General features: G+C 43.8%; 2 protein-coding genes across 2 annotated transcripts; both read right to left on the bottom strand.

Moving 5' to 3' along the window:
* Positions 1 to 6952: 6952 nt before the first annotated feature.
* LOC124664446 (zinc finger protein GIS3-like) lies at positions 6953 to 8094 on the bottom strand. Its single transcript, XM_047201965.1, has one exon. The coding sequence runs from the start codon at positions 8092 to 8094 to the stop codon at positions 7141 to 7143; it is 954 nt and encodes a 317-aa protein (XP_047057921.1). The 3' UTR covers positions 6953 to 7140.
* An 8939-nt stretch (positions 8095 to 17033) lies between these two features.
* Positions 17034 to 22899, bottom strand: LOC124665449 (chloroplastic group IIB intron splicing facilitator CRS2, chloroplastic-like). Its single transcript, XM_047202865.1, has 8 exons — positions 22639 to 22899; positions 22465 to 22549; positions 21103 to 21170; positions 18879 to 18929; positions 18711 to 18784; positions 18065 to 18123; positions 17898 to 17974; positions 17034 to 17243 (listed from the first exon to the last, which is right to left on the bottom strand). The coding sequence occupies exons 1-8, from the start codon at positions 22861 to 22863 to the stop codon at positions 17127 to 17129; spliced, it is 756 nt and encodes a 251-aa protein (XP_047058821.1). The 5' UTR covers positions 22864 to 22899; the 3' UTR covers positions 17034 to 17126.
* Between the last annotated feature and the right edge of the window lie 387 nt (positions 22900 to 23286).

The raw sequence follows: 23286 nt of genomic DNA, 5'->3' as shown, positions 1-23286 counted from the left end.
AGAGGAGGACTGATCAACTCCTCAGCAACAAGCAAAGTGGGTTCCTTCTCTAATTCAGTGGAAATCTGTCCTAGATAGTGCACTATATTTAGATGTCTTGAGATCCATGACTTTTCTTCGATGTTCTGTAATTCAACTCCTCGGAACCAGTCTGAATGTGGAAATTAGTTGAACTATTTTTCCTGGAAAAATTGGTAAGAAACAAATGTGAAATTCTACTATGCTTTCAGAGCCACAAAATAATATTTTTTTCTTGTCTTGTGCAGGTTCCACTAGAGGATGCATGACAACTCAGATGCTTGCCCAAAATTGGGATATGCTCCAACACCACATACATATAATTATAGCATATTTGAGTTCTCCAGGAACACACACAAGCTGCCATCTTTCGGCGCACAATAATCAAGTTGAGGAACCCTAGCTAGAAAACAACAAGGGAGGCCAGCTGGGACCCACAATCTAATCACGTCCCATTTAGGATAAGGTTTCTTGACATAAAACTGCATCAAGGACTCAAGTGAGATCATGGCAAAAGTGTTTTCAAATCTCCCCTTTTGAGATCTTGTTTGTAGTTGGGACATCTTGGTGATGGTGACACACATGGGGAGGAGCCTCATCCCAAAGTTTTTTAGTTCTTTAGCCTTTACTCCTAGGGAGGCAAAATAATAATAATTCTAGATGCCTTGTGGTAATTAAGGGTATCAGCATAGGTTGTTTGTTGGGAAATATGATGGTTCATCAGCTCGTTGTTTCTAGTGGTTGGGTGTCCTACTTAACAAAGTACGGAGTATAGTTCAAGGAACCCTTTGGGGAAAATGTCGCTTGGTGGTCATTCAGCTTGTTTGTTATGTCTCCTTCTTTCAAAAGCAGTCAGCTTTTCCGTGAATATAAACAACGTCCTGTAGTGATCAATTATTGATCTCTCTGAACTAGCACCGCCCCATTTAGTTACCATAACAACTTAGAATTACCAAACTAAGCCATAATGCAAATATATTACTTTGCACTACATATTAATTAGTGCTCAAAACTGGGTAGTGATATTATATATGCAATTACAAAATTAATAATATACATCAAAATAACCTAAGCTTGGTCCTTACCTCAGCTATTTCTACATTTATGTCTAAGCAAAAGTAGATGAAACAAGACAATGCATAGTCCAAAAAGAATCGAACCCTTTGAGTGTTCTGGTTCACAAAGGAGTACCAAAGTGGAGTTAATATATGACAACCATGTCAAAAGTGATCACAAAAACTGAATGCAAATAGTACCAGGTCCAGGTGGTTCATATCTGCATCTAGGAAAGTGATCACAGCCTCTTTTTGGTCATGTGCACAACAAGTTGTCTCGGCAAAGAGTGCTAACTCAAGGTGGCAATATATGTTAAACTGATGAACTGAGAATACATGCTTTTAGAGTGGAAACAATCAACTAGCACAAACGTCGTAAGACCGACAAAAAAACTCATCAGATCACATTTACACGTTTTAATAAATCCATAAAAATAAAAAAACAATCCACCTAACATTCACATTACCTTTAAACAAAAAATGGCAAATAACTTTAGTGTTCATTAAGAAGTGAGCACCCAGGTCAATCCTACTATTTAGACAGATGTGTAAACAAGTTTCTTATAGTATAATTTGTTAGAGAATCAAATTAGATTCTAACCCAAGCATACGCTCCTGCATGTGGACTAAATGATGCTCCTTGGGTGCTTACTTATTCAATGCTACGAAGATTACAATTGCCTCAGGAAATCAGGACATGAAAAGGACAATTCCGAGTTGATATCAAGATAGACACCTACCGACGCAATTTATTTATCAATATTTCTAGCTTTACATCACCTTCCCCATCACATCAACCACTACAAGAATTCGGCAAAACTTGAACCCTAAGAAGTTGCCAATATCATATTTTTTAAGAAGGTAACTAATTCCATACATCTAGTCAATCAAAACAAATCAATTAAGTGCTAATTAGATGGACATCCCTTTCAGCTAGCTAGCTTCTCAGCTAGAAACTTCTTCCTAATCTTGTGCATATATATATTCAAGTACCCTCGCCCCAGCGCTTATCTCTATTTGCAGTCACCAAACAGAAATGGCCGGCCAGATCAAGTGCAATTAACTTGCCTGGTCTAAACGAAAACGAATTTCATACGTGCACACTAGAGAGGGGCCATATATGCGTCACCTACTTCTTGTCCTTTTATTAAAAGACTTATACCTACGTGTACTTGGGCCACCAATTAACTAGTCCCACAAGCAACACAAGATCCCAAGATGATGCAACCCTAGATTGTGAGTCTCGCCACATGCAATTAATTGACTGCATCTCAATTAAGCTGCAAATGAAATGGTAAATTGATTTGGTCAGTAATCAGGACAACCAAACTAACCCAAATTAAGAGAGTGAGATGAGGAAATAGCGCATAACACCAGTTGTTGGTGAATCTTTTGCATAGAACCACAGGTTGAAGTTTGTTTTGCATAAAACACCATATTTTCCTGTAATCTTTGCAAGAAACACATAAAACATAATTAGCCTATTTGACACAGCAATTATAGGAGTGGTCTGGTTCGATCAATCAGGTTCGACCAGTATATTCTTCTACTAACCAAGTGTTGTAGTGTAACGTGCAAAAAAATACCTCTATATTAACACAATCAACATATCCATTCGGTTAACATATCCATCCAAAAGCTTGAGAAGATCATATTTATCCAAATTTAGTATCTCACTTCAAACACAAAAGTAAGAGTCAAGATAATTTGTTCTGCATCAGCCGTGCCACGCCGACGGGCGGCGCCAACTCCGTGCAGCCGCTCCGCCTTGTTGGTGCCGCTGTCGGACGCCTCGAAATCGTTTTTCTTCTTCCCCATGGTGGTGCGGTGGCGCGCGGCGGTGGTGGTGGGAGTGGAGGTGTGGGCGATGGCAGGAACGATGCTGGCGGCATAGGAGGTCCACGAGCAGACGGCACAGGAGGACCACGAGCAGCAAGAACAGAGGGAACATCAAGAAGACCAGCACCACGAAGACGAGTCTCCTCAGTACGAAGCTCAGCAAGTAGTTGGGCACGGCGCGGCTCAAACTCCTTGCGGAGCCGCGACAAGAACTCAAAAACGCGCTGAAACTCCAGATCCGCGCGCACAGTCAGACAGCAGGGACAGGTGGCACACACAGTTGTACGGAGAGAATCAAGCTAACGCCAAATAGCAGCACTCTGCGTGTAGAACTCATCAATAGTAGAATCACCCTGCTGAAGGGCATGCTCCTGGCGGACCACAGATAGGTAGAGAGCATCCCCAGACGGCTGATAGCGCTGACGAAGAAAAGCCCACCGAGCGACAGCGGTGGGAAGACCCATAAACTCAGCCGCATACCGAGGCGGAACACCTGGAGGTGAGAACAAGCAGCAGCACGAGCATCCTCATCTATCCACCGAGTGTACTCGGTCCGATCCAGCCGGTAAGTCGCAACGGCGGTAGAGTGGTCCTGGACCTTCCGGTCATAATCAGCCGAGCAAGTGTCATCAGCACTCTTGGCCGCATCCTTATCCGCCCGAGTAGCATCGGGGGCAAGGGCAACAGGTGGCGGTGCAACAGGCACCGTAGGAGCAACGGGGCGCGGCGGACGAGAGACCTCGCCGTAAAGCACACCCCAAAGACGAAGACCGCGCATGTGGACGCGCATGAAGGCAGCGAAATCAGGGTAATTTGCGCCATCAAAGATCACCGGGCAGCAAGGGATCGCAACATAGCCCGATGAGGAAGACATGATTTTTTTTGTTCTTTTTTTTCAACTCAGATCGGAATTACCACACCGATCGAAACCGTCTGTACGGCGGAAGAGAGCCGGGCGAGCTGGGAAGCTCGAGGAGGAATCCGGGCCAGGGCCTGCCTGGTGAATCGAAGAGAGCCGGGCGAGCGGGCGGGCGTCGCAGGGGCGAGCGGAGGAGGAATCCCGAGGGGAGGAGGAATCCCGGGCGGGCGTCGCAGGGGCGAGCTGAGGAGGAATCCCGGGTGGGCGTCGTAGGGGCAAAATCGGAGGAGCAAATCGGAGGAGCAGGGTCCACATCCGCGCGCGCTGAGCGAAATCGGAGGAGCAGTTGCTGCGCGCGCTGCGATCTGGCGATGGTGGCGTTGAGGCGACGGGGCTTCCGCTTGGCCGACGGGGCGACACGGGCGAGGACGAATCGACGAGACCTCGTGGGAGCCGAGCCGTGAGATAGATCGATCTCAATCCAGAAAAGAATAGCGGCCAGATCGGAACCGGCAACGGAGACCGGGGAGGTGGCGGTTGTGACGAGAAGAAAAGAGGAGCTAAACCTAAAGCTCTGATACCATGATAGGAATACACAACATGTATTATCAGGGGGCCAAAGGTCACAATATATAGTACATGTACAGACGCAAATATGCAGGAAGCCCCCTAACATATGGGGAAACTACAATATACAGATATATACTCTAACAACTACTACTGGACCCGGTCATCTAATTGCTGTGTCAACAGAGGCTAATCAAGTATTATGTGTTTTTTGCAAAGATTACCAAGAAATCTGGTGTTCTATGCAAAACAAACTGCAACCTGTGGTTTTGTGCAAAAGATTCACCAACAGCTGGTGTTATGTGCTATTTCCTCGAGTGAGATGGGTCAGATAGGTGTGGTGTTTGTCCTCTATCGATTTGTCGAGCGGATTGAGCTGTCGCTGCTGTGCAAATACACCACATACGATAGTGACCACTATGTTAATTAATTGGGATTGTATGTTAAACTAGCCTAGTTGCCTGTCTGGAGACATCCTATGAAAACCTTTGTACATGCATCCCGTACAATTATGGCAGTCGAAGTAGGTTAGTTTATATCGGATGACGCTTTGCAGAGTAAAGCGACCGCTTAATGACATGCATAGGGCATTATACAATTAACCACCATTTCCTTAAACAGTTTCGAGATGGGTTAAGAGTTGTGATTAATTTAAGTAGCCTAGTATGCCTTGATCAACATCACGCGAGTTTCATAAGCAACAATCAGTCGACGCGATACAGTTAGTTAATCATTATACAAGACATGTACGTACATGGGATAACTGTTTAGTATGCAAGCTTTGTGATACTCACTTACCAATGGACCAAGAGTACAAAAAAATCGCAATGACCGTTTTTGCGCATGTAATTCAAGCATATGGACCAAAATGTAACACCGACAATCGTGTCTTATAATACGTTCTCAGGGGCGGGAGAAAAGGGGGAGGTGGAAGGAAAAGACTGACCGGTGCGAGCGCGCATGACAGCTGGTGGGCGGAAAAGACGGGCAGCCCTCGCTTAATATAAGCGATACGAATCTTAGGATGATCTATCATCATCCACCTCTTCTCCTCCAGGAGGGGTTCGACACTGTGCACATGTTGACTAGTTAACCACAGTTTAGGGTCTTAGAGTAGCAATTAACTACTGGTCACATGCATTAAACAAAACCCTACTGTAAAGCGGAGCCTGATCCTACTGGTCGCCATGTCCATGCGGGACTGGGCTTTTGTACGTGGCCAACCAAGTACGTTGGCCAGGGTAGCCATGGCTGCTGTCGCCGAGGCAGCCAATGGGAGCGCAGGACATGTGTCGAGTTGACATTGGTTGGAGGGGTCCAATGGGAGCCCGAAACGTGGTCAGCCTACGTGGCCGGGTTAAAGGGGACGTGGGGTCATTGAGAATCTCTAGGCAGGGATTCGCAGGACATTACCATAAAAAGAAATATCCTGCGTTCCTGTTATGTGCACTGTGTTTAATTACTACCACTAGTACAAGTACTCCAGTGTCCTTTCACTTAAAACGAGTACTAGAACATTGATCAACGCATGCATGCATGGACTCCTGTAGCTGCTCACATGCACTACACCATGTCCATGTAATAACTTTTCCAAAGAAGAAAACATTTAGAACATCAGTTTAGTTCATCACATAATATGTTCACTGACTATATAGACTGGATGTCGACTATATAGACTGGATGTCGTGAAAATTAACAAAAAAATTCTTTAAGTTCGGTTAAACTTAGAGAAGTTTGACTTAAGACAAAATTAGAAATTCAATTAATTTTTAACAGAGGGAGCATGTAAGACTGTGTGTCATGTACAATGCACATATGGTTGACACGTAGGTGCGATGAACAGTGGCAGATATCACTAAACCCGCACGGCCGCTTTGGAGTGGAGCGAAGTACACACGGGCCTTTTGCACACGGAACAAGGTTTGTTCCATCTCGCTTTGGTGCGCTCTTCAACATCTTGCGGTGCCGCGTCCTATCGCCACACCCATGCTACCTATGTACGTGCTCGTGATATGGATCGGCCCGAGCATAAATAAAAGTATATAGTATTTTGCATGCATGTGTGTGCTTCCTTGCTACTTGCCTATGAATTTATCTACTATAGTAGAAAGTGACTTTGGGTTAATGCTAGATGAAGGTCAATTTGTACTAGTGCTTGGTTAACGGTTAGTAGTGGTAGTACATGGTAATGTATCATGCATGCTGGATTAGGAACAGTTAATTAATTGTGAGCAGACAGATAAAGGGGGTTTTAGGTGGCATGATGAAAATGGAAGAGGAAAACTGACTCATGGCGCACTCACCAATCACCAAGTGCCGCCTTGATTGTATATAAATGGATGCATGCCCCCATTACATAATGGTCATGTGTGACATCCATCCTTGACAAATCAAACACGTCCTCCTCCTCCATGGATCGACCGACGTAATTGTGATTCTTAACTGGATTAACAATAATACACCATCTCATCAACAAAAAAATTGGGTGATATTAATAATAATACTGCAAATGGCAGAGATGGGTGGATGGAATTGACCCAAGAATTTACATGGCGCGCGCCATCGATCATATCAAGAACGAGCTGGAGTCGAGTTACAAGGCGGCTTACACTCCAAATTAAGCTAAGAATACTTTACTTACTAGCGCTAGCTAATTACTTAATTGCCTCCTAGCGAGGGGTCGATCGAGCTTAGCACGAAGGAGTACGTGGGTACTAGTAGCAGTGGGTGATTAATTTTCTTTGTTACCGAAGTAACAGCACGTAGGTAGCTCGATCGCACGTCCGAGACGGCCGGATCGAGTCACAAGCTGAGCTGCAGGTCGAGCCCCAGCGCGTCCTCGGGCGCGGCGGCCATGGGCTCTGGCGCCATCACCATGCCGGGGTATCTCGGGAAGCTAGCGGCGTGGACGAGCCTCCGGCCGTGGTGGTCGACGACTTCCGGCACGACGTAGGGGGCACCCGCCGCGGCCTGGGCGGAGGAGGCGGACGGGGAGTAGGAGAACACGGCCGGAGACGCGGAGGCCGGGGTGGCGCGGCCAGACGGGAAGACGCAGCCGTGAGAGACGTGGAACTGCTGGCCCTGGGCACCACCGGCCACCGCGGCGGCACGCGGGGAGAAGTAGACCCAGCTGGTGGGCCCTCCGTCGCCACCGGTGCCGCTGCCAAGGAGGTGCTGCGGCTGCACGAAGGCAGACACCATCGGGTTCATCCCGCCGGCGCCGCGAGGGTACAGCGCACCTCCTCCTGCAGCGCGTCCGGCTGCTGCCGCGGCGGCCTGCAGCTGCGCGCGCTTGAGTTGCTGCCGCTCCTTCTTGTGCGCGTTCTGGTGGCCGCCCAGCGCCTGTGAGTTGGCGAACTCGCGGCAGCAGTACTGGCACTCGTACCTCCGCCCCGCTTCGCCGCCTGCAGCACCGCCGCCCGCCGCCGCGTTGGCAGTCGTAGTGGTAGTGGTAGACGAGGAGGACGAGTCCGACCCGCCCTTCTCCGTCTCGCCGGCCTCGGGCTCCGTCATGTCCATGATCTCTTGCTGCTGGTGGTGATCCTCCTCCGAGGAGGAGAAGTGGAAGCCGAAGAGCTTCAGCCTGGGGCTTGTCATGCTCAGACAACAGGAGAGAAGGTAGAAGAAGAGTGATGCTGTCAAAGTTGGATGTGCATGGGCTGTGGCTGTGTCAGGTGAGAAGGGGCAGTATATATAACACCCGGAGCTGGATGCACAAGCACAGTCGAGTGGATATAGGTGAACACTATGCTGCATGATTTGAATACATGCATACACCATGCATGTACAGTGTCTCCTCTAATATTATTATATCTCCCATGCACTTTAGAGAGAGAAGGACTGTAGATGCAAAGTACCATTGCAAGAGAGGGAGAGAGAGAAAGAAAGAGAGGATCAGTAGTTGGGAACAGGAGAAGCAAGGTCACTAGAGACAGCGTTGTTGGGTTCTAGATTGTGCTTTGTCCGGGCTCCATGTTGTTCAGTATTCTATTTCTATGTGCCTGGACCGGACGGACGACTCCTTGATTTATTACGATCGATCGGCACACGCATGATAGGGCTAGCTCCTTCCTTGATATATTATCCCGAACTTTTTTATTTAAGCTAGCTACCTCCCAGAAGTAGTAGATTAGATCACTACAATATACGCTATACCTATCTGGCTACACGATAAGATATTATTTAGGGATCCCTATTGTTTATATGTATACTAATGTGGCACTAGCCAGGCTAGAACTAAGTGGCCAACTAATACGTACCAGGGTAGCATTTCTTTAGTGGTCAGACTCATGGAGCAGGATGCTTCAATCAATTATGTTTTGTTTACACCTAGTACGTAATGCAAATAGTTTTAGACTGGCAATGCCGTGTGTTGTGTGGAGGTGAGGCAACACATTACAATAATGCAGGGTTCTTTGTTGCTATGCATGAATAAAACTATATGAATATGTGTGTGTATCGAAAGAGATAAGAGATGGGCCATGTGCTGCAAGAGCTCATTCAGTGGGTGCCACACTTAGCTTGCTTGTTCTTGGCTAATCTAATTGTGAATGTGTGTAGTACAAACTAAAGCTGAAAGGCTCATATGTGCATGTGGGATCAGTTGGACCAGTGTACTGCAAAGGTATGAAATTCTCTGTGAAGCATGTGTGTATGTCCAAAAGAGTATGTTTGGAGTGCATGTATACGTACGTAGGTATGTGCCCATTTTTGTTCCCTTGTGTTGGCCAGCTTTCCTGTCATGATGGTGGATGACCTCGGCAAAGAATCGTCGCTTTTGATGAGTCCCATCGCTCGGACCATTATTATGTCTTTGCAAAAAACCAAAACATATTGTATTCGTCAGGGAGAAATATATAGTAGTAGAACATGCTTCTGGTACATGGAAAAAATAATGTAGTTCTAGCTAGATATGTTTCTTGCAATAAATAAATAGGTATGTGTGTATGTATATTATAAAGTAATATTTATATCTGTGTTCATGTTCAGCAAAAAGGCAGTGAGGATGGAGTATAGAATGTACCTGGAGCGCATAACCAGTTTGACAGTTTGTTCAAGAGGGGTCAAACAATCTCAAATCTTAATACCAACCCTTGGTACTGGAAGCAATAACGATCATACATAATATGCAAGAACTCTATAAAGATAATACTTATGGTACAGCTGTTATACATGAAAATACATTCTTTGTATAAATACACGCGATACAAAGTTATAGGACATATTCATTCATGAAAGCAGTTACCAGAAAAAAGAATTGACAATAGTTAAATTTATTTTACCTTAAATGATGACCCTGAAAGTATTTATTCATTTATCATGCCAGGTTACTTTAGGAGTTGTGGATAAAAGTAGAAATAGCTAATCTGACATTTTCGTTAACTTCCCACATTTTCAGCCACCCAGATTTTCTTGCAACAGAGACAAGGAACATAACATTCCATCACATTTCAAAATGTCAGAGAAAAGTGACAGTAATAATTGATGTAATTATTGTTTAGACGTCTGATCAACATACTATCTGTCTTGTCTGCCCGAAGTTTAAGCCCCACGTCCACACAAACCCAAAGCAGAAGAATAGCTTTGCATAGAAAAAACACACACTGACGTTAAGAAACACGAAAAACATATCTGACCAACCTTGCTAATCAGCCAGCTTTTCCTGACATGCATTTCACATCATTTAAATGGTGAGGCATCGGTATTAATTTGCTTCAATTATTGTAAGTCTACTCAAGTGAAGAGACTTCCACTTGTTGTACTACTACCATAACTGGGAATTAATCAACAAAGAAGCTGGGATCAATGACAGATAAAGATAAGCCAACAATTTAAAAAGTTCACTTTGTTGTTGTACTGACACTAATTAACATGAACCATCATGCTTGACTTAGAATCAAAAGGAGGAAGCCACTACCATGCATGCATATTCAGGCTGCAACTTCTCCAGAAAGATCAGGTTTGCGTGTGTGCAGCCTTTGGAAATCTCTACTGTAACTACTAACTAGTGCGCAAAGATCGCCCACCCTCCACCTGTTTGTGTTTTCACACAGCTAAACCAGCTGGACAGTAGCATAATCTCGAGCCCAGCACCTCCTGCACCTACATGAGTTCAAATCAACAAACTTTCCGGTTGGACTTTTTCTTCAACCAGGTTGGAAAGAAATCTCTCCAAAATCCTACTAACCCCAGAGAAAGCTAGAATTTCACAAACTTTTTCTAACATAATCTCGTCTCCACCATCCACGAAAGCTTCTTTCACCTGAAATTCCCTTCCTATCTCTCCTCTTTCCAAAGTCTTTCTCCAACTTCTAAACAAGGCCCACCCCTGTCCCCTAAACTTGGCATCCATCTATTCCTCTCTTTCTATCCCTTTCAACTAAAACATGAGCTTGGGAGTCGCAATTGCTGCCATAAAAAAAGTTGATACCATCTACAATATATTATCAGTAGTTGTTGCTTAGAGAGAAGTTGCGGTTATATAGCTGTCACCAGAGATGTGGCTTTGTTCTGATCCAATATTTTTCACTTTGTAGTTTTAACCATGCTTAGGTCATGGACCTCCAGCTTACTTTAATGGTTTCAGGTTAGCCAAGTTGAGCAAATACTTGATTGCATTGATGACCATAAAGTATATCAGCCTGTACTTGTTTATTCTCTAAACATGCCTCCATCTATAACAAATCAAGCAAGAGTCAAAGAACCATTTAATAGATCTTTTGGATCCGTTAGACTGACACAGCCCGGTTTTATGAAACAAAGCCACCTTTTGTTTGACACTGACATCTGTAACCCAAACTCGTATTGGGTACAGGAATAAAGAATAAATATATTATCAAGATGATCCTAGAGTTTGTATACTACAATTACCTAAAACATCATACATACTAGTAGCCATTAAATAAGAAACCTCACATGCATGGGTCTTCTCTTGCTAAATTGTTGATCTATTTTGTATACGGTGCTATGTATCAGGACAATAATTAAGAAACCACTAGTTCATAAATACATATTCCTCCGACCTGTAGCCAATTATTACCGACAAGAAAAGATCAAGCGTAGTTATCGGCATACAATGTGCAACCTTTAATATTAAATCAACGAAAGGAATCTCCTACTGAACAGTTCTTGCTTACTGTAAATAAGTGTCCTCGTTGCGCTAGTCCAAAGAATGTTCACTGCTATGCCAAATTGAAGTTCCAATCAATGTGATGCCGATTTGACATCCCCAAACTGTAGCTAGATATTTTCAAGTCTATAAGTTAGTGCATGGCAAGCGCAGGAAACATCAACATCTCCCAAAAAAGTAAGGCCACACAAAATGATGCACATTTGAGAACATCAATCATGTGAAACAGGAAAGTCGAGCACAAATATGACCACCATGAAGACATAATTGAGATAGATCCTACTCTTGTATAGGCCAGATCTGAACACTAAACTTGTTTTGACTCATATCTACTGCAGTCATATATGCTCTCCAAAAAGAATAGCTGCTATCACTTATTTTTTCTGATCACAAACATATTTCCTGCAAGACATTGACATCTAGTTCAGTTGGTTGAAGGTGTGGGTGTACATCCCCACCACCCAGGTAAGAATCCTCTTCAGCTCGGATGGGGATGTCTATTCTTTAAATTGGTACCTAGTGCCTCCTAGCTATCCATCATTTGTTTCATTAAAATTGATCGATAGCTTTGCAATAAACACTATCTCGTTTGTATTAACATACCTAGTCTATCTATTGATTCATAAAAGTATCCTATAAATCTTTGATATGAATATCATTGAAAAAATGGAATTATCACATTTTAATTCTAAAGTTGGAAGCGATACACCATACACCCTACAATCAAACAACCAATTCTTCAAACAAAAACAAATGTTGAGTGAAAAGTATTAATCCAGTATACTGCATGAGGCTTGAACCAAAAAAGAACAGTAGAAGTCATTAGTTGGTTAGGACTGATTCCAGCCCATCCCACATGCTAGTGGTGAACCTAGCAAAATCCAAAATATGTAGAGCCATGCAAGTTGCTATGTTCTATAAAGAAACTTTGGCTTCTATAACTTCAAAAGTCCTCATCTACTTGTCCTTTTCCTCTGCTCTGGGCTTCCTTATAAGACGAGTAATACTAGGACCCCATGAAGACACCAACTTCTTTTGAAAATTAAGTATGTTTTGATTCCAGGAGGAATTGTCTGAAAGAAGCTTGGGCGGTTGGAGGGTAAGAGATCCTCAGAATGCAATTTGCAGCAAAAGCACATGGTCGTTCATTATAATACAAGTTCTGCAGCACTAATATCATTAGTTTATGCAACAAAGAATCTAACATGTACTCAAATAGACCTGCAAATATAGATGCACTATATCATCAAGTTACCTAAAAATATCCGGATTCAAATTACCAGTAATGGATCATGTAATAAATATTAGGATAGGACCATATACTTCGTAAGATTATTCCTGAACTGGATGCTTGGCTATTCTGGTACCAAGATTGACAGAAGCATAAGCTACAGGAAAATGTAAGTTGAGTTCTTACACGATACTATAGATTTGGAGTTACACTCATCTTACGCAAACTATTGTTGTTTGATTGGATAAGTGTGATTAATTGTCGCAGTAAAAAAGTGCTGCTGTAATGTGACATGTCAGAATTGAACCCAAATAAACTCATTGGTCATAATTCATATTCAACTTACTCAATAATTGAATGGGACAGTCCCGTTTTGGGATTAGGCGGTTTCGCTGGACCGTATAGTCTTTGAGAATTCTGTTCATGCTGATAATTCCCCTCGTTTGATGATAATTCTATGCGATCTAGTGACATGTAGGGAATCAAATGAGAGTTTTCTATGTTTTCCTCCATATCTTACCACTTCCTACTTCCTAGTTTATGACAAAAACAAAAATAGGGTCAGTGAATCATCCCTTAGTTCCCCTGATTAAAGATTGAGGGCTATCCGACAAGGGACACCTTCATTTGGGTGTTGCATACATCATTAGCATTTTCTTGCTGCAGTGGTCTCCACCTTGCACTGCAGAGCATCTCACCTAGACATTCTTTAACTCTCACAGCCAGGGAAACACAGCTAAGGGACCCTTATTTGCTGCCATGCTATTGTCCTATTTCAATCTCTATTCCAGAGTTAATGCCCAGGAATATGACTATATGAGAGCTCTGAAATGGTTATGCATACTTCTTTACATAAAACAAAAACTGTCATGCTCACACCTGACCGTATAGGAAAGGAGTAAACGTTATTATCCAAAAAAAAATTGTTCTATGGTGCTACTGCACTAATGATCTGAAGCATGACAGTCTTTTATCTCAAGGTTTTTGAAAGGTAGATAACACGTCACAAGTGTGGCTCTCACAAGGCTCTGCGCCTTACTCTCTGAATTACCTAGGGATGTGGACCATTTAATTACAGCAGAGGAAAACAGAACACTGATCTCTAACCTTGATGTGGTGTTGATAAGATACAAGTGGCAACTTGATTACAAGCTAGACATGTCACTAGTCCCAAGTTTGTCTTGAGTTTGTTGTGCTACCTAAACAAAGGCTCCTGGTCACACACCCAACTTTTCTTTAGTTGATTGTAAGCACAAAGTTGACAACATTTAAGATCGCCCAAATCCCAGCAGGGACCCGCCTAAGCTGTGCTCTCAAGAGAAAATCCTTCGTTGTGGCTCATGATGACAAGTTTACCGCATAGTTTAATCCCAAGGATGACCTCACCCATTTTACTGCAAAGCAATATATACATAACACTCAACTTAGCAACCATATCTCTCTATTTTTCTCCGCAAGTGCTTTTTGGCCACCACAGGAGATTAAGAATGGCATGGCTTAATAATTGAGTCTGATGTCTTCCTTCAGAATAAGTTTGAAAGCTAGTTAGCAAACCCAAGCAATGTGAGCAAGGACTATAAACTATGTTCTAGTGTTCCAAGTGACATTACCTACTCCATAAAAATAAGCACTTGAGATTGGGTGGATTTCACTTAAAGTCATGTGAAGTGATTCTCCTATACTTAATCATGCAATAAGGGAGTAAAGAAACACCTAGACCAAAATCTAATAGTCTAGAATGTCTAAAGCTTAACAAAACACTAAAATGAAACGTCACCACAGAAAACAATTTAAAACCCAGAGATCCAGTGTAACCCGTGAACTAAGCTAATACGGCTACGATTACGACACTTGGTACATATAATACAGCTCAGCAAGCGAATGATCAACAAATGGATGCACATGGATTAGATGTATGATTACTCCATGTCCTACTTGTGTGATGGCTTTAAGAAAGAGATTAGCAAGTAGTTTAGGTAACGTGATGGTGGAGGGAAGAGCTTTAGGTAATATAATCTTTGAAACTTTGGAATCCACTTGGTGATTAAAAAATAATTAGGCATAAGGAATTTTCTAGCGAAAAGTAGTGGAAGTGAGGTTACTAGACTAATGGTTTTTGGTCTTGAAACCAAGGTCAAAACTAAGCCTTTGACAAATATCGTATCTTGTGTGATGTATTGGACAAGTCACTTGGTTGTTACTGGTAACATCACACCACAAGTTATCTCTGGCTTTTCTGGAATATTGGTAGCTCAGCACTGAAACTAGTTCCTTCCTTGCCCACTTTGATGTTCTAGTAAAACAAACTGTTATTTTATTCAGAATAAGTTACTTTCCATTCAGCTGTTGCTTCAGCAAATAATGAACACATGTGGTCATCACATGAGACATAATTCTCTAGGCACTTAATTCATCATAAGTTCATACAGTTGTTACTCAAAACTGATCTTTTTTACATTTACACAGTTACCAAAAGCTACTGCATCTTTATTTTCTGAAGGGGTACTTATTTCATCTTTGCTCTCAGACACTCTGAAGCTTGAAAACAGAAGGGTGGTACAACCTTTAATTTAATCAAGTATGGCCAATTAAGATTAAACAAAAGATATTTATGAACTCTTACCATAAAAATAGCCACCTTGTTTGATTCTATGACAACTAATCAACTACAAAAACCCAACATCAGTACACAGGTCATTTCTCCAACTACGCAAACTTCTGGGCTAATATGTGAAACCCAAAAAAAATCTGGATGGAGGTTGCCAATCGCCATTGCCAGTTGCAAAAAAGACTAGGTTTCTGAATCTTACCTTCACTAACTGTATTGCCAAATCATGCATTTGACGTTGTAACGTTCACTAATAAAATTTGATGACATATATACATATATGTAGTTGTTCTGCAACGAAGCAAATAAAAATACACTATTATGCAGGGAACATGTGTATAATTGTTTTGTAAGGGTTAAGTAGCATAAGTAGCAAAAGTACAACTTCCCCGAAATTTAACATGTGCATGCTATAAACATCACCAATTAATTTTTTATGCATGGCACCATTTTTCGTTGAAACAGAGGCAAAGCAACATCTATTTCAAAATATGAAAACGATCCAAGTCAAAAATACAAAAAGAATATGAAATGTGCTAGTACTAACCCAAACCTAGTGTTACGGAATATTTATGTACCACTATAAATGTTGGTTAACTTTCATGATCTGTGGCACTCTCTCTGATCCATAATAAATGTCGGGGATTAAGTACAAAGTTAGTACAACTGAGGGAGTAGTAAATTGGCATGGTGCCAGATCAGGAGCTAATAAACTCAAAATTGAAATGCACATAAGGATAAGATAGCAGTAAAGAAGAAGATGAGCATAAGCCAGCCATGAACTCAAAAGGTGATTCAATTATTATCTCCACCTTGATGTACCCTATCAACTTGAACGCTTCAAGGGCTTCTAACTTCTGTCATCACAGGAAACAAATGACCCTAAGTCTAACAGATCTTGTCTTCTTAAATTAGTTTGTACTACTCTGTGTAGACCCAGTTTTCAAATTTAGCTAAAGTAGGTTCCTAGATAGTTGCTAATGGCATTTACTTCGTCATAAGCTAACTTATGCAAGTTAACGACTCGATTCCAGATTGAACTTGTAAACATAATGCAAACTAGAGCTACATTAGCTTTACTCTGCTTCTTCTAGATGGTGGACTGTTAGTATAGGTTAGATGATGCAAGAAGTTGTGCAAGCCTTACATAGTACGAGAAACTTCTACTATCTATCTGCTACCGACAAGTTCAGACTGACATATCAGCATAAGAAAATAAATAAACTATATTTTGCTTTCAAGTCCTTATCAAATAAGCAATGAGGATCTTCAACAATAGTTTTCTGAAGTGTGAGATAACGTGGGGGCATAGACATCTCTAACCATAATATGACACACTACTAAACAACTTTACCACATCAAGTTGATGAAAACGAGTTGTACGGTCAAAGATAATAAATCACCTCTATCACCACTTTGCAGGCAGATGATCTACTCCAACAAGGACAACTAGTATTTATTTGCATCGACAAAATCACAGAATCAGGAAAGGGGGAACGAAATGGTCTACATTCCTCTTGTATATCAGACCCAAATGTCTTAATAAACATTAACCTATAGAAGTACATAGTGCTTTTACATGGCCTTTATCAATTGGTCCTATCATGTTTCCAATTTGAGTAAACCATGAGTTATCTTTCGGAAGATGTGAAGAACTCTACCTTATATACACGCTGCTAAGTTCTTAGCATCCTAAAAGCTACAGGGCACCCAACTTAGTGCGCCTAAGTAGGATATGCAAATTAGCACATCAAACACTTCCAACAATGTTGGTGTGTATTCATGCATCTTCCAAAAGTAGGCAGATCCAAGCATCTACATCAAACCCTGTTGAACTTGTACTTCTGCACCAGATTGAATCTCTCAATACTTCCACTAAAACCCTTGAGCACCAGAGTCCTCACAGCATCCACCCCTTGCTCCAACGCGGTGTCAATCTTGATCAAATTAACAGAACAGGTTTAAATCAACAAACATGTAGAAACAACCATATGAGAGAGTTCCTCCCACAACAGGGCAGACCACTAGAAAAGAGGGGGAATCCAGGCCACAAACAATTCAGTTTTCTTTAGGATGATAAAGTACAGGTTAAGATTCCTAATGTTGTTCCCCAGAACCAAGCATGCAAAAACTCTCCTGTGTAAGCTTGTAATGGTAACAATTGGCAGTATGTATAAATGAGATAGTACCTTAGTGTCAACCACAAAAGGTGCACTTTGGCCAATACGGCAATACAGAACTACATCATCATTCTTTGTTGTAGTTAAGACATGTTCACACAATCATTTGTAGCTTGATTACATCTTAAGACTTCACCAAATATCATGTCTTTTGGTTATGATTACCTAACGAAATAGTGGAAGATTTTTTCTCATTTTCTCTTCAGCCAATGTTCAATTGAAATGTTATTAGTCATGCAACTGAAGTTGGCAATGATGTCGGGTTTTTTGTCTAGTTGAAGAGAAGAAAGACAGATGAACATACACATATAGTCGACAAGAGGAGGAAAGCTCACAAGAAAGGGATTTTCACACTACATACAATATGCCATATCTACGACTAACTGATTAAACGTAGGGAAAAGTCAATACCTGAACACGTTCCTCTGAACTAAACTTTTGCAGAAGAAAAGCTCGTGCATCCATTTTACCAGGTGGGCTACCAATGCCTATATCCAACATTCAACAGCTCAATATTGCCATAATATGAATTCGGGTAAGACACTAAAGAGTTAGGTGGTGTACACAGTCATATATACCTATCGATAAACGAGGAAACTCCCGGCATCCATCCAAATTCTCAATTACGTTCTGTAAGCTTTTTTTCATGAAGATGGTAATTGCATAGTGTAAGCAACAGATTGTGAAATGTAAGTAATGGATCTTAGATTTAAAAACTACAGAACAGAACTTCAAAAGCATAATGCTTATAAGCAAACTAATGCTAAATATAACCAAAACCTAATGAAAGAAAGGAACTAATATTTTCCTCACAATACATAGTCAGAAGAGGCAAGCATCGATTCTAAGTATTCAAATGTTAAATTTTGACAATTTTATTTTGTAAGTTGGACCCATGTCTTGCATCCTGAGAAAACTCATGATTGTAGTTCTTGAGTTCTTCAGACGAACGTCTCAACAGGAGCTATACAAAAAGTTAACAATCGATATGATTTCGAGAGAAGTAAATCTTTCTATTAAATCTGATGACTAAACCAGGCCAAGTTTTATTATAGTTACTCTAAATTGATCTACTTTTGGTTCACTCAGAACTCCACAAAGAGAAAATGAAGTAGCTGAACTAAGTCTGCTGCATTATGTATGTGAGTAACATCAGCAGGTTCCTTATGACTATAAGTAATACACCTACTAATTGTTTAGATGATTTGGAACTCTGGATATTACCCATTATGGCGGCCATGACCACCTTTCCGTTGAACTCGCAATACACCATTGGGCAGACTCGTCTCATCATAAATCTGCAAGAAAATACATAACTCATTGATTTCAGTCGCAAGCACATGATGCTGAATGATTGTGGTAAACTATTTAGAGAACAATGATATACTGTACCACAAGAATGTGTCGCAGAGGTACTTGGTAATAGGCAGCAAGTGGTCCAATCTTCACATAATAGAGGAATGTTTTCCGTTAGTACATGACAAATTAAGAAGATCAAAATTGCATCAGACTATAAACAGTAGGTGTTCAACAAGTCCTGGCACCAACTTATAGCAGCTCATTATGCTAAGATGTGCTCCATGATATACTAAGTGAAATGGGAATTGATATATCTAGGCATAGTTGTGAAGCATTCAAAAGAGAGGTAATTACATCCCAGATACAACAACTTGTACCTCATGTGCAAATTAGTACATTAAGTTGCAAACTGGGAAGTCGGAGTACAACAAGTTGTAAGTCCGAATCAGATTAGTCAAAAAAGGCCGGAATGGTGTCACGGTGGACCCTGTCATCATATGAAGTTTTGCAAGTAGGACCTTGAGGTTGTCTTTTCCCGTTCCAAATCCTTCCCAGTCGTTAGCCATGGGATTTATCCAAGAAAATTTCTTCAAATTTCTCCACGTATGTACTGAGCAAAAGGTATTCCATTTCTCCACATATTTATTCAATAAAAGTGTTTACATTTATTCATCAGCTCATACCAAATACAGCAACACTACATCAATACACCTCATCAGAACACTAACTAGAAAATGCTCTACTGTCCGGCGAGGTCGACGTAGTTGGCGCCGTGGTCCCTGACGGACCACGCCGCCGCCTGTCGCGGGTCGATCGCGATGTGACGGTAGTCCTCGTCCACCAAGCGGCCGACGATGAAGCTCTGGGCGTGGAACTCCTCCTCGTCGCCGTCGCCACGGAGGGCCGCCTGCGCCTCGGCCTTTTTCTCCCACCATGTCTTCTTCGCCGGCGGAAGTGGTGGCGGGGCGTCCTCCTCCTTGACGCGGGAGAGGCGGTCCGACCTCGTCGTCCGACGAACCGGAACAGAGGAGGTGCGCCTGGCGTCGTCGCGGATGACGACGCCTCCGGAAGGAGGTGCGGGCGCGGCCGAGCGCGTGCGCCCGACGGCGGACGATCCCGTGCGTGAGGTTCCGGACGCTGCGGTCCGTTCCAGCGTCCTCTGCGTGGTAGGTTGCGGCGCCATGTTCTCCGCCCGCGGGAAGTAGACCGGCTCCCGTTACCCACTAACGCGTGGATGGTAGCCGTACTCGCGAAGCGTGGCGCCGACGTCGCGCCCGTACCACCAGGCACGGCGGCCGACGTTGTTGAAGCGGCCGCCGGAGGGATTGTCCATCCGCGCGACCTCGGCGGCGCGCTCGCGGCCGAAGCGCTCTTCCCAGGATGGGCTCTCGACGACATTCTCCGGGAGGCTCCTTCCCTCCGGCGTCATCTCGGCCCGGAGTTGCCTGGCATGGGCCCGCATCTGTGGTCCTCGCGGCGGCAGCGACGGCACGGCGAAACCGCCGTTGGAGGCGTGTCAGCCGTGCGACAACTTGAACTGCACTGGCACGGGGATGCGGTGCCAGTACAGCACGTCGGCCTCATCGAACGATAGCTGCGTCGAGCGGAGCATGCCGCTTGGCGAAGGGGCCGACACAGGATTGCCGGTGATTCTATTGGGCTCTAAAATTGGCCGGCGCCGTTTGGGGCGCCCCGGTGCGAGCCCATTTTCGCCCCCAGCCCCAAATTGCTATCGGGGCAGTTGGTGGAGCGGAGCATGCCGCTTGGCGAAGGGGCCGGCATAGGATTGTCGGTGATCTATTGGCTCTAAAATTGGCCGGCGCCGTTTGGGGCGCCCCGGTGCGAGCCCATTTTCGCCCCCAGCCCCAAATTGCTATCGGGGCCGCTATCGGGGCCGCCGGTGGAGATGCTCTAATGCAACAAGGACCCCAACATAGTGTTCAAAATAAGTAGGGGGGTTTGTCAAAGATTTCTGAGAGCGGAGGAGTTTCCAAGCGTGACTATGTCATCACACGTGGCAGAGCCCGATAGGCTGGTACTAATCTGATTCGAATTTACAAGTTGATGTACTCCGGCTTCCCAGTATGCAACTTAATGTACTAATTTGCACATGAGGTGCAAGTTGTTGTACCCGAGATGTAATTAGCTCTTCAAAAGATTACCAACGGAACTGATACTGATAGCTTCGTGCTGTGAGTGCCAAACAGACTTTGAAGTGATACTATTATTGTAAATACAATCTATAAGTAACTGTTCCAGAAATAATATAGTTCCCATGAAATGTTTATTACATGAAGGCCAAGAATAAAACACTCACTGCTTCACCACAGTAATTCATGTATGATTGCGGCTTTACCAGCAACACTGGGACATCCCCAACTGAACCTGCACCGAATTCAACACAAAGGATGATTGACAACACAATTATAAATATAAAGATTACAAATGAGAAATGACTGCAACAACATCTCGCCGTTCATAACGGTGCTTGCAGTAAGAAAATGTTCACTCAACTAGCCAAACTTTGATGTACCAAGACTACTTTCTTCAGAAGTAGTTAATGCATCAAATATATGCCACTACACAAATGTAGTACCACCAAGGCTCCAACGAATACGTACTTTGAACATCATGGTTAACGTTCAAAATCTAGAAGGCCGTCAACAAGACAACAACACAAATTATTTTTTTAGCAGTAGAAGAGTATGTTTTCAAAGATGAATTTGGCAGAAGGCAATTGACTAGGTAAACTACATAGGCCCAGTTCTTTTGGCGGCTTCTCGGAGAAGCTGCCCTCCCCCAGCTTCCTGGGGAAGCCGGTTCTAAAATTTTCCGAGGCTTCTAGAATAGCTAAGGCTAAACTAATTTGGAAGCCTCACAAAATTTTGTCACCGGCTTCCCCAGGAAGCTGGGGGAGGGCAGCTTCTCGGAGAAGCCGCCAAAAGAACTGGGCCTAACTCTAAGAGGGGGGTGTCAAAAAGGTGCAATACCTGAGGTCAAATGCAGAACAAACAAGAGATAATGCTGTTTCATTTCCAATTGACAAATATCCAGTCTACCATACTGAAGCTTTAGCACAAAGCCAAGTGTCAAATTTTATAAGCTGCGTGAATATGTTGTTTGTACCTCAAGATAGGGGTACTTCTGGAGACTACCACGCAAACTGACAAAAATATTTCAGAATACAGTCCTTTTGTATAACGGCCCGTGCTAGTGGAAAAAACAGTCCTGCTTAATTAGATCTTACATTTTCATGGAAACCAGTTTATTATTGACTCGTATGTAGTGTCTAGCAACTGAAGTTCCTGCGGGGCCAGTTCTCCAAAAACAAATCAAGTAGAAAAACACCTAGCCGGCGCATTCATTTTGCAAACATGTCTATGCAAAATCAAGCTCTGATTAGCTATCCGCAGACTGGGAACTGGGGAGGTCGCTCGTTCTGAACTGAACACGTCGATTGGTTCTCCAAATAACAGCAGCAAGCACTGCTGTCTGACCGCACAACCGTAGCGTGAAGCGCGATTAACGTCCAGGCCGGCCAGTATGGCTCTCACAGCTACGAATTCGGCACGAGGACGTACGTCTTGTTGAAGTTCCCGTAGCAGCACGCAGTGAGTACGGGACGGAAATCATAGCAGTGGGTGCAAGCGAGGAGAGAGTGAGCGGCAGGGTACCTTACCTACTCCGAGCAGGGACTTGGACTGGATGGTGTTCATGGCGACGCCTTCCTCCCGCGCGATGCGGTCCACCATCTCGAACCCCACCTGACAACACACACGCACGAAATGAAGTTGGAGGAGGGCTGTCTCGAACCGGAGGAGGTGGGAACGGGAGCAGGGAGGAGTGTACGCACGTTGTGGCGCGTGCCGTGGTACTTAGCGCCGGGGTTGCCGAGGCCGGCGATGAGCCAGGGCGTGTACTCCAGGGGCCCCGCCCCGGGGTCTGGGACGGAGGCGAGGCGGGCGCCGCGGCGCGGGGCGGCGAGGTGCCGGCGGCGCGGGGTGGTGGGGAAGGAGGGGAGGAGGGGCGGTGAGGCGAGGTGGGCGGCGGTGGTGGGAGTGGCCATGGCGAGCGGCATGGCCGGCGGGGAGGACGGTGGGAACCGAAACCGATAGGCGATAGGGCGGAGGGGGAATTGGATTTGGGCTCGTTTTCGAGTGTTTTGTTTCTGGAGGGAGCGAATTGGAAAAAATATCTCGGGGCGGGGTATGGGTTTTACGCGGGCCGGAAGGATGCCTGGGCTGGGCTGTGCACTTCAAATGGGTGACATGAGATGATGGGCTGGAGTTGGAGGAGGAGATAGCTTCGGTTGGGTTGAGCTCAATCTGACCGCAGTGGCAGTGGAGCTCAAAGGAAAAACTGACCGCACTGGGTTGGGCCACTTCAGGATTGAGCAACCCCCAACTTCATTGCTCATCATGGATTCTTTCTCAATCTTACACCAATTACAAAAGCCGTTTAATCCCTCTCCTCTAAATATAACGAATCAATGATTTATAAA

This window comes from Lolium rigidum, chromosome 6 (genome assembly GCF_022539505.1).
Source record: "Lolium rigidum isolate FL_2022 chromosome 6, APGP_CSIRO_Lrig_0.1, whole genome shotgun sequence".
NCBI classification, from domain to species: domain Eukaryota; kingdom Viridiplantae; phylum Streptophyta; class Magnoliopsida; order Poales; family Poaceae; genus Lolium; species Lolium rigidum.
This window is presented reverse-complemented; position numbering and strand designations above follow the sequence as displayed.